We start from the raw sequence: 16,906 nt of genomic DNA, 5'->3' as shown, positions 1-16,906 counted from the left end.
CAGGTGCCGGGATCAATACAGATCCCGGCATCTGCGGGAGTTCGCGATTTAAATGAACGATCGGATCGCCCGCAGCGCTGCTGCCGGGATCCGATCATTCATAACGCCGCACGGAGGTCCCCTCTCCTTCCTCCGTGCGGCTCCCGGCGTCTCCTGCTCTGGTCTGTGATCGAGCAGACCAGAGCAGGAGATGACCGATAATACTGATCTGTTCTATGTCCTATACATAGAACAGATCAGTATTAGCAATCATGGTATTGCTATGAATAGTCCCCTATGGGGACTATTCAAGTGTAAAAAAAAATGTAAAAAAATGTAAAAGTAAAAGTAAAAAAAAAGTGAAAAATCCCCTCCCCCAATAAAAAAGTAAAACGTCCGTTTTTTCCTATTTTACCCCCAAAAAGCGTAAAAAACTTTTTTTATAGACACATTTGGTATCGCCGCGTGCGTAAATGTCCGAACTATTAAAATAAAATGTTAATGATCCCGTACGGTGAACGGCGTGAACGAAAAAAAATTTAAAAAGTCCAAAATTCCTACTTTTTTAATACATTTTATTAAAAAAAAATTATAAAAAGTGTATTAAAAGTTTTTTATATGCAAATGTGGTATCAAAAAAAAGTACAGATCATGGCGCAAAAAATGAGGCCCCATACCGCCACTTATACGGAAAAATAAAAAAGTTAGAGGTCATCAAAATAAAGGGATTATAAACGTACTAATTTGGTTAAAAAGTTTGTGATTTTTTTTAAGCGCAACAAGAATATAAAAGTATGTAATAATGGGTATCATTTTAATCGTATTGACCCTCAGAATAAAGAACACACGTCATTTTTACCATAAATTGTACGGCGTGAAAACAAAACCTTCCAAAATTTGCAAAATTGCGTTTTTCGTTTTAATTTCCCCACAAAAATAGTGTTTTTTGGTTGCGCCATACATTTTATGATATAATGAGTGATGTCATTACAAAGGACAACTGGTCACGCAAAAAATAAGCCCTCATACTAGTCTGTGGATGAAAATATAAAAGAGATATGATTTTTAGAAGGCGAGGAGGAAAAAATGAAAACGTAAAAATTTAATTGTCTGAGTCCTTAAGGCCAAAATGGGCTGAGTCCTTAAGGGGTTAAGGACAGGAGTACATTGTCGGTGAATAATGCCAATTTATGCTCTCTATCCCCCACAGTTATTCCCAAAATCTTATTATGAAGGCGTATCGCTTGTGCCAGGGGTTCTATTGTAAGCAAATAGATCAGTGGCGACAGGGGGCATCCCTGGCGCATTCCGTTTGACAGGGTGAACCGGCTAGAAAGGGCACCATTAGTGAATACTCTTGCCACAGGTTGCGAATACAAGGCCTGAATAGCTGACAGAATCGGGCCCGTAAAACCAAATGCTCTTAAAGCTGAGAATGCATAAGGCCAGCTCACCCTGTCAAACGCTTTTTCAGCATCTAAAGTAAAGAAGAGCGCCGGGATGTTCCCGTTCTCACAGTGTTGTAACAAGGAGAGGACTCTTCTGGTATTATCAGGTGCCTGTCTTCCCAGGGTGAAGCCCACCTGTTCTTTGCCCAGCAAGTCCGGAACGTAGGGTCGTAGGCGGTTAGCTAAGATTTTTGCGTAGATTTTTGCGTCACCATTAAGAAGAGAGATGGGGTGGAAATTAGCCGTCTGGTCAGTGGTTTTCCCTGGTTTAGGGATCGTAATGATGGGAGCATCCAACATCTCTGAGGGGAGGGAGCCAGTTTCGACTGTTTCATTATAGACTGGTAATAAGTGGGGCAGCAACGATGGGAGAAACCTTTTATAATATTCATTGGACAGACCGTCTGGTCCCGAGGCCTTATTAGATGGGAGGGAGTTGATAGCAGCAGTAATCCCCTGTTATTGGCTCGTTCAGGAGAGGTAGAGTAGGGGAGGGCAACTTGGGAAGATTCAGAGAGGAAAGGAAAAGATTCAGAGAGGAAAGGAATGTTGCGGGCACTTGGGGTCAACATTCAAATTATAAAGAGATTCATAGTATCTGTGTGTGCTATTAGGTGAGCGTTAGCGCGCCATACAAAATCGCTATGCTTCTGAACTATGTCCCTAAGTGTGAGATGAACATGTGCGTGGTCAGACCATGTTCTCTGACCAATCTCCGTGGAGACATCTTGGTCAAGTAATCGTCAATCTAGTAATATAAGATCCAATCTAGAAAAAGTGTAGTGTCTCGCAGAACAGTGTGTATAATCTCTTTCAGAGGCGTGTTGCAGACGCCAGATGTCAAACAAATCATACTCTGGTAAAACGGATTCTAAGTAAAACGAGCGTGAACTAGATGGAGAGGATAGGTCAAGGGAGGGTGTCACGACTGCATTGAAATCACCGCAGACCAATAAAGCCCCCCTCCAGACACTGGCAACATTAAGCATGACCCTGCGAAAAAAAACGTCCCTGATGGGAGTTAGGAGCACACATGTTAACTATGGTATATTCGACATTATCTATCTTCTTGACCACAAAAATGCACCTGCTTTGTGGGTCAATGACCTGTTTAGAGATAGTTAGCGCTATGTTATCACTGAATGCCACCATAACCCCTCTCTTCTTCTTCATAAATGTAGAAGTTAAAATAGTCGGAAATTTTCTGTGTCACATGGCAGGTTTTTTTTTTTTAGTAGAGGTGCGTTTCTTGCACACAGAGCACATCCGCATGTTTACAGACTGCCTCACGCCACAGAAAATGTCGCTTTTGTGGACTGTTTAGTCCATTCACATTAAAGGACATCACTTCAAGACCCATGGTATAAGAGTGGATATTTAGTATCAGATAAGATGAAGAAATAGGAGAAGATTAAAGAAGAAAAGACGAGGGGGGGAATCAGAAAGGGGAGATGGGGAAAGTGTTCTAGTGATGTAGATCCTTGTCTATACTCCAAAGATAGGCTCAAGACGAAACAATACAAGTAGAGAGAGTATGCATAGACAAACAGGTTGGTGTCGTGAAGCAAACACCTATATGGGGTACGTGGGGATGAACAACAGAATCAAATAACCAAACAGTTTCCTCTGCACCTTAAAGTAAATATGAAATTCAAACCGGTCAAAGAAGCTTTGTCCAATGGGAGTCACCCACGTTTCACACAGGTGCCGGGGAGCCCGCAGATGGGCGGTGGGCCGGGGGTTCATCAGGAGCGTGAGCCGGGAACCCCCACTGGAGAAGGGTGTCAAGGCCAGAGGCAACAGTGGGGGAAGCATGCATCTTGTTCTGACTTCGCTCTAAAACCTTCGTTGGGAGCCCCCACCGATATGGTATTTCAAATCGCCTCAGTTCCTGGGTAAGGGGGTGCAGTCGCCGTCTTGCCTGCTGGGTCGCTGCAGACAAATCAACAAAAAGTTGAATATCCTCATAGGGCGCCGGTAAGGATCTGCGTTTTCTGGAATATTGTAGTAGCAAGTCCTTGGTTTGAAAGAAAGTAAATCTTGCCAGGACATCACAAGGGAGATCTTCGGGTAAGGACTTGGGCTTCATCACCCTGTGGGCCCTGTCGATGCTATACTCAAAGACTTGCAGGTCTGGAAGAAAGTGACGTGTAAGCTCACGAACATATTTAGCAAGCTGAGAGTTTGGAATGGTTTCGGGTATTCCGCAGAATTTAATATTGTTCCGCCCACTGCAGTCTTCGGTGTCAACTAGCTTCTCCTGAATGCTAGTCACCTTGTCATCAAGAATATTGTGTGCGTCCACCAGCCCATTGTGGGCCATGGATTAGGAGGCTAGCTTGGATTCTGCATGTGTGACTTTATTCTCCAACACCTTGACAGAGGTCTGAATCGGGTGTAGCAGGGAGGAAAAGTCCTTATGGAGAGATGAGCGCAGGAGTTGAAGCATATCCTTTAGGGCCTTATCAGACACTGCTTTATCAGATGTCTGATAGGAAGCAAACAAGTCTCCCTCTTCATCATGGGGCATAGTGGAAGTGCCTGTGTTCACATTCCAATCTCCTGGTGTCTCTGAGCCCAGCCTTGGCTTCTACTTTACAGGGCTGACCCTTGGGGAGGAAGAGGCCCAGAGGGAAGAAGTTGCCATCTCCCCAGCAGCAGTGGTGAGAGCCCTCGGGGAAAGTGGGAGTGTATCATCCCCTCGTACCTCATCCGCCATGCTTGTATTCACTGGCGGAGATCCAGACTCCCAGTGTGCAGGTAGGAGGCAGTCAGCAAGAGCTCTGGTCGGTGTGGAGGTCTCCCCAGCCTTAGAGGTAGCGGGCGGGAGCTTCTTCTGCGGTAACGGCAGGTGAGAGCGTGGGGAGCCGGTCATGTCGCTTGGCTGCGCCTGCGCCATCTTTGATTCTGCGTGGCTCCTGTCTCCCGCTGGTGAAATAGTGCGGTATGGACGCTTTATCAGCCGGCTTGTTCCTGCCCGAGGTCGCCATGAGGACCTGGGTGTCGTCAGGAGTTGCAATTACTGTCGCTGGCAGGTAGGAACTCTGGGGGAGAGAGAGACTGTCTCAAAGCTCTGGAACTATGCGGCCATTCCGTCTTGCGGCCAAGCCACGCCCCCATAACCCCTTACATTTAAAGATCAATGTTGAAATTCGCATTAAGCATGTATTTAGCTAATGCTAAACTTCCAAAAATTAAAGGCCCAAGGCCAGAAGCATCGGTGAGGCAAGTAGTTCCTGAAAGACACAGGATGAGTTAGGAGCAAGCATTCACAGTACCCAAGAGGGTTTCATAACCCCTTCAATAAAGATCAATGTTGAAATTTGCATTAAGCATGTATTTAGCTACTGCTAAACATCCAAAAAATAAAGGCCCAAGGCCAGAAGCATCGGTGAGGAAAGTAGTTCCTGAAAGACACAGGATGAGTCAGGAGCAGGCATTCGCAGTACCCAAGAGGGTTTCATAACCCTAATTGATAACCCAAGAAGGTTTCATAACCATTATTGTGAAGTGTTGGTGTAGCAGCATGGTCAATCTACTCAGAGGCATTTGGCATTGGTGGCTGGAAATCCTGGCTGATCCATGCCTGATTCATCTTCACAAAGGTCAGTCTCTCCACATTTTTTGTGGAGAGATGAGTTCGCCTTGGGGTGACTATGGCCCCGGCCGCACTAAACACCCGCTCTGGTGGCACACTACTGGCCAGGCAGGACAGCTTTTCCAGGGCAAACTCTGCTAGTTGTGGCCATAAATCAAGTTTTGCTGCCCAGAAGTCCAGCAGATCTTCAAGGTTTGTTGGCATGGGCATGCTTGACATGGTGGTATGCCTCCACGTGCTTGTTCAGGTCCTGCTCCATGTCTACCTGCTGATGATGCGTTGCTTCACTATGCGGGTGAAGAAAGCTACTTATCACCGACTGTTGACTTAGGCTGCTGATAATGGGGCTGGTACTGCTCCTGCCACCCCTCCCCTCCCCAGCAGTCATGGCAGTGGAAGGTGAGTGGAGAGGTCCCCCCGAGTCAGACCTGTGAGTGGATGGACCATGTCGCCGATAGGCATCTGCCAATTGACTACGTAGGATCTCTCTGTAGTAGTTCATTTTGTCCTCCTTCTCAGTGGGTGTAAAAAGGCCCCCATTCTGTGACGGTTGCGAGGGTCCAATAAGTTGGAGAGCCAGAAGTCATCCAGCTGACGAATTTTAATAGCAGGTTTGGTAGAAATAATTGGACGATTTCTCTCGCTGGACTCTGGATATTAAGAAGATCAGGAACACATCTGTATTCCTTTAAAAGGCTTTATATGTGAATACATAAGCTACACATTTCTGGTCCAAAACGGACCCTTCGTCAGGCAAAGTATATCTTTGCCTGACGAAGGGTCCGTTTCGGACGAGAAATGCGTAGCTTATGTATTCACAAATAAAGCCTTTTAAAGGAATGCAGATGTGTTCCTGATCTTCTTAATATCCAGAGTCCAGCGTGAGAAATCGTCCAATTATTTCTACCAAACCTGCTATTACGTTACACTGGGACAGCGTGCCTGCTACCAGAGGACTGAGGCTGCGGACCTGGGAACTGAAACCATACCACGCTCTTTAGGTGTTGTGCCCTGAGTGCAACGTCTTCTGGTGAGTTTAACCTTGAATATGTGTAAACTCAATTTTTAAACGTTCTTCACTAGGGGCGTAAATTTTCCTTTTTCCTCTCTCTTTACGCTGACGAATTTTGACAATTCGGGGGTCACTACACAAGCAACTGAGCATGCATCGTGCCATTTGCGCCAGTGACTCGGAGGGACTCCCTGCCTCCATCTCAACTGTATACTGCCACAGTGTGTCTGGGTCCTCTGTCTCCCCTTCCTCATAATAACCCTCTAGCTCCTCTAGCTGATCATGCTCCTCCTCTCCTGTTCGATGACTAGAAACACCGGCCATCCCATCCAACCTAAACTGGGGTCCACTCTGCCCCTCATCCTCCTCCTCCAGTTCAGCCGTGAGATGTAGACGCAACGTCTCCATTGCCGTGACCAGCCATCATTTCAATCATTTGTTCTAGGAAATGTAGGAGTGGAATTAAGTCATTCATCCTGTAATCCAGGCGACTCACAAATAATGGGGCTTCCTCAAAGGGCCTCAGCAGCTGGCAGGTGTCACGTATGAGCTGCCACTGGTTCACATTGAAGTTCCACAGGGGAGTACTCCTATCTGCTTGGATCATCAAGAAATCGGTGATGGCTTTTCATTGTTCGTATAGTCTGTCCAACATATGGAGGGTGGAATTCCAACGTGTGGCAACGTCACAAATAAGACTATGTTGTGGGATACCGTTCTGACGCTGCAGCTCCAGGAGGGTGTGCTTTGCGGTGTACGAGTGGCTGAAGTGCATGCACAGTTTCCTTCCCATTGTTAGGATGTCTTGCAAATGGGGTGAAGACTTCAGGAAGTGCTTGACAACCAGATTCAACACGTGTGCCATGCAGGGCGCATGTTTCAGACTTCCTTGTCGCAGCTCGGACGCGATGTTCTTCCCGTTGTCGGTCACCATGGTTCCCATTTCCAGATTTCGTGGAGTAAGCCATACTCGGATTTCTTAACGAATTCATTTTAGCAGTTCCTCCCCTGTGTGACTCCGTTCGCCAAGGCAAACCATGTGAAGAACAGCTTGACACCGCCGTGTCCTACACACATGGTACGATGAAGGGCCATGGAGATTTGTATGTGCAGTGGAGGCCGAGGACATGGTGGAGGATGAGGAGGCAGAGTCGCACACTATCACAGGACCAACTGCCTGAGAGCGAGAGCGTGGAGGAGGAAGTGGTGTGACCTGTCCAAGTTGCTGATGTGGGTGTGCAGGAACCACATTTACCCAGTGGGCCGTAAAAGACAAGTATTGTCCCTGCCCGTAGTTACAGCTCCACACGTCGGCGCTGCCGTGCACTTTTGAAAACACCGACAGGCTCAAGGACTGGTCCACCTTCTCTTGTACAAAATCATGCAGGGCTGGTACTGCCTTCTTCGCAAAGAAATGACGGCTTGGGACTCTCCACCTCGGCTCGGCACAAGCCATCAATTTTCTGAAAGGTGCAGAGTCCACCACTTGAAAAGGGAGGGACTGCAGCACCAGCAACTGAGACAGGAGCACATTCAACTTCAGCGCCGTTGGATGAGTGGGCGCATACTGTTGTCTCTTGGACATGGCTTCGCCGATGGATTGTTGGCGGAATGGCTGACTAAAAGTGGGAGAAGCAGTAGCATCTGGAGCGACAGAAGGAGTTCCCTTCGGCTGAGGTGGTGGAGCCTTGGCTGGATGAAGGAGGGAGCGGCTGGCCACTGGGTGATGCAGCAGGCTGGACCACTACATCGGAGCCACGGTTTTCCCAGGCCGCTTTATGGTGGTGAAGCATGTGTTGACGCAGGGCTGTGGTGCCGACATTGGGACCCTGTCCACGCTTCACCTTCTGCCGACTGATCTTGCATGTGGCTACGTGAACCTCCTCCAGATGCCTGATGAAAAACTGCCACACCGCCGAGTAGCTGATTTTCCCACCTACAGTCCGCACTAATTGACTGCTACTGGCGCAGTCTCCAGGAACCCCTGTTCCACTACCTCCTGGAAAGGAAGGCTGCCGCAAAGCAGGTGGTCTCCCCTGGGCACGTTTGGCTCCAGAATTTACACTTCTGCCACCATGCTGACTGCCAACCATGCTACCACTTTGCTGGCTCAGCTGCTGCCTCAAGGGCAACCTGCAACTCTCTTCTCCTGATGATGATGAAGCCCCTTCTGCACACGGCTCCCAATTGCGATCGGCTTCATCATCATCAGCAAGTGTCTGCACGTCACTGATATCCTCCTCAGGTTCCTCAACAGTGTCTGCTTCAGGACCCTGAACCCTGGCAACACCGCCTCCCACGTCACTCTTTGCATCACTACTTGGCCGCCTAGTGGAGGAAGCGGCACATGTCTCCTCTCCTTCTTGGCTGGGCAGTAGCTGCTGACTGTCCTCTATTACATCGTCATCAGTGAATAGTGGAGCTAAACCCACAGCATAAGATACTTCTGTAGGAGAGGAAACAGCATAGGACACAGGTAATGGGAGGACAGGGACTGCTCCCGGGCCATGCCAACTGAGGGTTGTGTCTGAGGAACCCACCGACTGTTGACTGGGGGTGTCAGATGTCACTTGTGATGATGTGGATAAGCGTGTTAACCAATCAATGAAGGCAGATGGGTTGCTGGTCGAGACATGACCACTGGCTGATAAGGGGAGCTCAGGCCTCTCGCTGCGACTCCTGCTGCCACTTGCCTCTAGTCTGCTGCGACCTCTGCCTGAAGTATTTAGGCCTCTGCCACTCCTCTGTGCACGCCCTGGCACTTCTCTGCCTGACAAACTTAGTGCGTATATGAGGAGATTACAATATGCTCCACTACACTTAAAACAGTATTTGTCTAGAACAGCAGCAGGTGATTACTTTTGGCTGTCCTTTCACAGTATGTAGGCCCTTGACAGATTAACAGGTACAAAATGGTACACTACTTAGGTGTACGTATGTGGTTTGCACTGATGAGGGCAGAAAAATGCGCAACAATACGCAGAAAAAAATTGTATTTTTGTAAAACAACAGCCGGTGAGTACTATGGTTTGGACTTTAACAGTATGTAGGCCCTTGACAGATTAACAGGTACAAAATGGTACACTACTTAGATGTACGTATGCGTTATGCACGTATGAGGGCAGAAACATGCGCTACAATATGCCAAAAAACTCAGTATTTTTGTAAAACACCAGCCGGTGAGTACTGTTGCTTGGACTTTCACAGTATGTACGCTGTCACGATGCCGGCTGGCAGGAGGTGGATCCTCTGTGCCAGAGAGGGATTGGCGTGGACCGTGCTAGTGGACCGGTTCTAAGTCACTACTGGTTTTCACCAGAGCCCGCCGCAAAGCGGGATGGTCTTGCTGCGGCGGTAGTGACCAGGTCGTATCCACTAGCAACGGCTCAACCTCTCTGACTGCTGAAGATAGGCGCGGTACAAGGGAGTAGACAGAAGCAAGGTCGGACGTAGCAGAAGGTCGGGGCAGGCAGCAAGGATCGTAGTCAGGGGCAACGGCAGGAGGTCTGGAACACAGGCTAGGAACACACAAGGAAACGCTTTCACTGGCACAATGGCAACAAGATCCGGCGAGGGAGTGCAGGGGAAGTGAGGTATAAATAGGGAGTGCACAGGTGAACACACTAATTAGAACCACTGCGCCAATCAGCGGCGCAGTGGCCCTTTAAATCGCAGAGACCCGGCGCGCGCGCGCCCTAGGGAGCGGGGCCGCGCGTGCCGGGACAGGACCGACGGAGAGCGAGTCAGGTACGGGAGCCGGGGTGCGCATCGCGAGCGGGCGCCACCCGCATCGCGAATCGCATCCCGGCTGGAGGCGGTATCGCAGCGCACCGGGTTAGTGGATCTGACCGGAGCGCTGCAGTAGCGAGAGTGTAGCGAGCGCTCCGGGGAGGAGCGGGGACCCGGAGCGCTCGGCGTAACATACGCCCTTGACAGATTAACAGGTACAAAATGGTACACTTATTAGATGTACGTATGCGGTATGCACGTATGAGGGCAAAAAAATGCGCAACAATACGCCAAAAAACTGTGTATTTTTGTAAAACACCAGCAGGTGATTACTTTTGCTAGGACTTTCCCAGTATCTAGACTTGTTACAGATACAAAATAGTAGACTGCTTTTATGTAGGCATGTGGTATGCACATATGAGGGCAGACAAATGCACTACAGTCCGCTGAAAAAACATATTTGTGAACAGCAGCAGGACACAACAGTGCAGCACCACAAAAAAAAAGAAAACAGGGTGTCAGGAATAGCTCTGCTATGCCTGTTTAGTTTGGACTGGTTTTCCCTTAAGTTTTCCCTCAGTCAAGATGGTGGATTGTGTCTCAGCTGGGTGCCATCTTACTTCCTGTCTAATATATAAACCCCTCAGGCCTGTTGCTCAGTGCTTGAGTATTGTGTCTGTGTTCCTGCCTGTACAGTCCTCTAGCCTGGAACTTGCTCTCGGGTCTGTTCCTCCACTTGCGGTTTACCCTGCTAACGGATTATCAAGTCTCCTCCTGATACCTTGCCTGGTTCTCTGCATACCTTCCTGCTACTCCTGTGCAAGTCTCCTGCATTTTGGCCTAGTCTCTGCCATTGGTCTCCAGCAGTATCCACCAGTATTGTGACACAGGGATTAAACCCTAAATTGCACTCTGTCACAGTGTTAAGAATGGTTTGCACTGGTTTTTATACCATCTACACACAATTCTGAGCAGCAGATGATTACTTGTGGAAAAAAGCACTGAATTGCGCTGAAAAATAAGGTGATAAGATGGTTCATAAAGTTCAGGCAGCTTGTTGATCTGTATGAGGCAACGAAAATCTATCTGCCCCTCTCTGATGAAATGCTCAATAACCTGAATAGGAGTTTTATATATCAATGATCCTTCTCAATGACAACACCAAAGCACTCTGCACTCCTGTCTGTCCGCAATGCTGATGTGACTAGCAGTTGCAGTGTAACGCTGTGGTATAAGCTATTCACACACACGCAGTCCGTCTTCACTCACTGAGTGCATGGAAGAAATGACGAGAGGCAAGATGGCCACCGATTATATAGGGCTATGACATCACAGGGGTCAATGAATGCTGATAGGCTGCATCGCGCATGTGATTCAGGGTCATCCATTCCCGCCGTAGTTTCCCACCCTTCCATAATCCCCTGCCCCATATACTCATATGTGGATCCACCATTTTAGGTCTCTGTTAGCCTGGAAGGCTGTAAAATGGAGTTTAATGAAGCAATTTGCGCAATAAAATCACGGCGATATTCGCATTCGTTGCGAATCGAATATTTCATGAAATTCGTAACGAATTCGGGTTCGTCAGTTTTGATTCGCTCATCTCTAATTGAAACCATACCTTTTGATATTAATAATCATTTTCAAGCCCTGATTAACAGGGAATCTTACTGGATTATTATGTTTAACACATTGGCCCCAGAAGGGCTTAATGAGGTTATAGAACATACTACTGTCTGACTTATTACAGTGACCTCCCAACCTACGATGGCCCCGATATATGATGAAATCAACATACGATGGCCTCTTAGAGGCTATCGCATGTCGATGTCAGCATCGACATACGATGCTTTTTTATGTCGGGGCCATCGCATTAAGTGCTATCCGGCAGTGCCAAATGCTTAAGCTGCTGCCGGATAGCAGCTTAATGTTCCCCGTGTGGTGCGGTAAGTATTACTTACCCCTCCACGATGCTCCGGGGTGCCCTTCGGGTCCAGCGCTGGTCTTCCGGTGTCTTCTCGGCCCTCTTTGATGACGTCAATACGCTGCTGCGCACGCCATCCAATAGGAATGGCGTACTCAGCGGCGTAATGACGTTGCTACGCAGGCCCAGTAAGGCCTTGCGGAAGACAGAAGAGGACCGGAGAAGACAGAAGAGGACCAGAGAAGACAGCGGAGGACCAGAGAAGACCAGGAGAGCCCAGCGGAGGCCCGGGATCACCATCGGGAGCGGCGGGGACACCATCTCGAGCGGCGGGGACAGGTGAGTACAGCTTCCTATACTTTACATTGCACGAATCCCTCAACATACGATGGATTCGACAAACGATGGCTCGTTTGGAACGAATTACCATCGTATGTTGATGGACCACTGTATATCTTTACATTTTTACCTATAGATGCCTTTTATATATATTTTTTTGTGCATATTGTGTAAAATGTTGATGTCATTTCCAGTCATGGGATTGGAATTGTGGGTATTTATTCTGAGCATTAAGTGATTTTTGTCATCCCTGAAGAAGAAACCGGTCCGGTTTCGTAACGCGTAACATGTTTTAATAAAACATGTTTTTTATAACTTCTTTTGGATCACCTTATTGGCAGCACCTATTATCCTCCGTGGAGGTTGGAGTGGTATTGGAAACTGTTCTGTTTTAGTCCACACTGGAAAGGCAAAGTGCTTAAGCCTTCAGTTCCAAGGAGTATTATCTTAGCAAGAGAATAGTGTTGAAAAATTACCTAATCATACAGGCGCGACAGCATGAAAGAACCCATTTGCACAAGGTTGGATGCCGAGCTACTCATGTCCCGTTCCTCGTCCTCAGTGATCTCACTGAAGTTATGTTCTTCCCCCCCAGCCACGTACAAGACCACGGGTACCAGATAGGTGACAAGGAGCACCCTGGGATGCCTGCTGTGGTTGTTCTTCCTCCTCCTCCTCCTCAAAGCCACATTCCTCCTCTGACTCCTCTTCCTCACAGAGTTGCCGCAGGTCCAGCAAGCGATGCTGATAAGGCTGTTTCTGGTGGTGATGGTGACCACAACTCTTCCTCTTCATGCTTATCTACGGCCTGATCCAGCACTCTTCGCAGGGCACGCACCAGGAAGAAAACAAACGGTATGATGTCGCTAATGGTGCCTTCGGTGCGACTGACCAGGTTTGTCACCTCCTCAAAAGGACACATGAGCCTACAGGCATTGCGCATGAGCCTCCAGTAACGTGGCAAAAAAAATTCCCAGCTCCGCAAAGGCTGTCCTAGCACCCCGGTCATACAAATACTCGTTAACGGCTTTTTCTTGCTGGAGCAGGCAGTCGAACATTAGGATTGTTGAATTCCAACGTGTCGGGCTGTCGCAAATCAAGCGCCTCACTGGCATGTTGTTTCGCAGCTGGATATCTGAAAAGTGCGCCATGGCCGTGTAGGAATGCCTGAAATGGCCACACACCTTCCTGGCCTGCTTCAGGACGTCCTGTAAGCCGGGGTACTTATGCACAAATTGTTGTACAATCAGATTACACACATGTGCCATGCACGGCACATGTGTCAACTTACCCAAATTCAATGCCGCCAACAAATTTCTTCCGTTGTTACAAACCACTTTGCCGATCTCCAGTTGGTGCGGAGTCAGCCACTGGTCCACCTGTGCGTTCAGGGCAGACAGGAGTACTGGTCCGGTGTGACTCTCTGCTTTCAGGCAAGTCAACCCCAAGACGGCGTGATACTGCCGTATCCGGGATGTGGAATAGCACCTGGGGAGCTGGGGGGGGGGGGGGTGCTGTTGATGCGGAGCAAGACGCAGCAGCAGAAGAGGACTCAGCCGAGTAGGTTATGGAAGAGGATGGAGTAGGAGGAGGTGGCAGCAGGCCTGCCTGCAAGTCGTGGCGGTGTCACCAACTCCTCTGCAGAGCCACGCATTCCATGCTTGGCAGCGGTCACCAGGTTTACCAAATGCACAGTGTAGGTGATATACCTGCCCTGACCATGCTTTGCAGACCAGGTATCAGTGGTCAGATGGACCCTTGCCCCAACACTGTGTGCCAGACATGTCATAATTTCCTTTTGCACAATCGAGTACAGGTTGGGGATTGCCTTTTGTGCAAAGAAATTTCGGCCAGGTACCTTCCACTGCGGTGTCCCAATAGCTACAAATTTTTTGAACGCCTCAGACTCCACCAGCTTGTATGGTAAAAGATGGCGGGCTAAAAGTTCAGACAAGCCAGCTGTCAGACGCCGGGCAAGGGGGTGACTTTGTGACATTGGCTTCTTACGCTCAAGCATCTCCTTGACAGACACTTGACTGTGGGCAGATGAGCAGGAACTGCTCAAGGCGAGAGACGGAGAGGTGGATGGTTGAGAGGGGGCAAAGAGGACAGCAGTGGTTGACGTGGCTGAAGATGCTGGACCAGGAGGAGGATGGCGGCTTTGAGTTTGTGTGCTGCTTGTACTTATGTGTTGATCCCATAGGCGTTTGTGCTGTGCGATCATGTGCCTTCGCAAAGCAGTTGTACCTAGGTGGGTGTTGGACTTCCCACGACTCAGTTTCTTCTGGCACAGGTTGCAAATGGCATCGCTGTTGTCAGAGGCAGACACACAAAAAAAATGCCACACTGCTGAGTTCTGCAATGACGGCATTCTAAGGTGGTGGCAACAGCATGCGTTGATTGACGTGCTGTCTGGCTGACCCCAGGTGCCGATGCATGCTGTCTGGCTGACCCCAGGTGCCGATGCATGCTGTCTGACTGTGCCACTAGCTTCTTGCGATGACCTCCCCCTGCTTCCAACTCGTCTCCTCCTCCTCTCTGTCTCCCCATCTGAACTTTTCCCCTGTTCTTCTTCTCTTCTAGCGGGCACCCACGTGACATCCATGGACGCATCGTCATCATCAACCGCTTCACTTGTATCTGACAACTCAGCAAAGGAAGCAGCAGTGGGTACAACATCATCATCACACTGTACGTCCATGTGTGTAATGCTGCCTGACTGAGACATATCCCTGTAATCTACATCCTCTGGCAATAATGGTTGCGCATTACTCATTTCTTCAAACTGATATGTAAATAACGGATCAAGTAAAGTGGCTGTGGTGCTAGTGTTGGTGGTGGTGGCAGGCGGGCGAGTGGTAACTTGAGAGGTGCCCGAAGCTAAGCTGGAGAAGGATAGTGCGTCAAGGTTCCGAGCAGAAGCTGTAGAAGATTGGGTGTCCTGTGTTAGTCAGTCAACTATGTCCTCAGAATTTTTCGAGTTCAGGGTACGTGGCCTCTGAACACTGGCCATTATTCTAGGGCCAAAGGGAATCACAGCACCACGACCAGGATGGCCCCTGCGGTGTGGCCTGCCTCTGCATTTTTCAATTAGTGGTACTATGCGTGCAAGCTACTGTGACAACAGATATGAGTGGCACTGTGCACTGGCAGAAGTTGGCAGAGTAGACGCTGTAGGCCTGACACAAACGATGGAAGACAATTAACTGCTATTCAATCTATTACAGTCAAATTATTATTTTTTTTTTTTTTTTTAAATGCAAGCTATTGTGACACCAGATATGAGTGGTGGCACTGGGCAAGTTGGCACAGTATACGCTGTTAGCCTGACACACACCTGGCAGGCAGGCAACTGCAATTAGATTACACAGGAGAAAAAAATAAAAAAAGAAGCGGACTGATATTCTAGCCCTAAAAAGGGCTTTTTGGGGTGCTGTCCTTACAGCAGAGATCAGATGAGTCCTTCAGGACTGGAGTGGACACTGAATACTGTAATTGATTGAAAGAAAAAACGTTTTCCACCGGAGTACCCCTTTTACGTTGCAGCAGTTTGCTATATGCAGCAGAAACACTTTGGGTCTACAATCAGATGTGCATTGTGGAACAAAGATTCACATTATTTGCTAATTTTTGTTTATTTGCTGGGAAAAAAAAGTATAAACATCTAGCTTGCTGTGGGGCGATTACATGATACCACCAATCCTTTTTTTGTAGGTAAAATCTGATCTACAGTTCTGGACAACCTGTACCTGTCAGTGGATGGGTCGCAGTAGCATTTCTCAATCTCCTCCATATTTGGGATATCTTCCCAGTCGGTTCCTTTGTTAATCTGCCAGCGGTGCGGCAGGTGATAATGCATGTCTGGGCATTGACCTAAAATAAAGGGAAACCTCAAGTTACCTATCGCTATGCAAACTCAACCAGGTGCTTCCTACTAATACTTCTTCCTTAGGGGGCGCTTACCTTCTAACTTGCATTGTTTCAACAGATTAGAGAAACAGATCTCCGGGACTTTGTAAGGATCTGTGAAAAAAAACATAAAACAGTTGGTAAATGAAAAACTTTCCATTATATAATGATCTATATTTTATATCCTATGTTACAGAGTGCACTGCGGCCAGACATACTCCCTCCTGCTCCCTCCTCCCGTACCGGTGGTGCCACGGTGCACATTGAGGGATGCATTCGCAAGCAACTGCCAGTCCATTACTCACCTCACTGCTCCAACTCTCTCCCTGGCTCCCGGCATGCGCGCACCAGTCTCCTAGGGCGCGCGTGCATCGGCTGCCGACCCTATATATATCACTCAATTCCTCCATACTCCTGCCAGATCTTTGTGCCTTGTCTGTTTTAGAGAAAGCGTTCTGTTTGTGTCTTGCCTTGCCATGTATCTGACCCTTGCTATGTATCCTGACCTTGCTCAGGTGCGTATCCTGACCTTGCTCATGTGGCATTCGTGGTCAGTCTTCTTTCTGGGAAAGCCCTGGCCTGCGCCACTCCTCTCTGGGACAGGAATGATCCTGTGTCCTTCAATCTGCAAGCCTTCCTCAGAAGTGTCTTTAAAGAGCCTGCACAAGCCTCCTCGGCCAAAAACGCACTCCTTAACCTCCGCCAAGGGGACTCTACTGTTGGTGACTATGCGGTTCAGTTCCACACCCTAGCCTCCAAATTGGCCTGGAATGATGAGGCCCTGTGTGATACCTTTAAAAAAGAACTTTCCAGTAGAGTCAAGGATGCTTTCACTGCACGTGATCCTCCATCTTCCCTGAGTGACCTCATACAGTTGTCCACTCGAATAGATGTGCGCTTTGTCGAGAGGCAGGAAGAACTTTGCCAAGAATGTGAACCACTTCGGACACTTTGTCTTCTCCGATTGG

At 48.4% G+C, this 16,906-nt stretch overlaps 1 protein-coding gene across 1 annotated transcript in view; it reads right to left on the bottom strand.

The window, feature by feature from the left end:
- Positions 1-16,906, bottom strand: part of LOC130267776 (protein mono-ADP-ribosyltransferase PARP12-like) — a 145,496-nt gene that overhangs the window by 94,042 nt on the left and 34,548 nt on the right. The window contains exons 5-6 of the mRNA XM_056517957.1: positions 15,993-16,052; positions 15,779-15,902 (exon numbers count right to left, since the gene is read on the bottom strand). Coding sequence (XP_056373932.1) covers positions 15,779-15,902; positions 15,993-16,052 — 184 coding nt within the window. The remainder of the gene's footprint in view (positions 1-15,778; positions 15,903-15,992; positions 16,053-16,906) is intronic.

Source organism: Hyla sarda, chromosome 4 (genome assembly GCF_029499605.1).
Source record: "Hyla sarda isolate aHylSar1 chromosome 4, aHylSar1.hap1, whole genome shotgun sequence".
Lineage (NCBI taxonomy): Eukaryota > Metazoa > Chordata > Amphibia > Anura > Hylidae > Hyla > Hyla sarda.
Note: the sequence above shows the minus strand (reverse complement) of the source record. Positions and strands in the feature narration are given on the sequence as shown.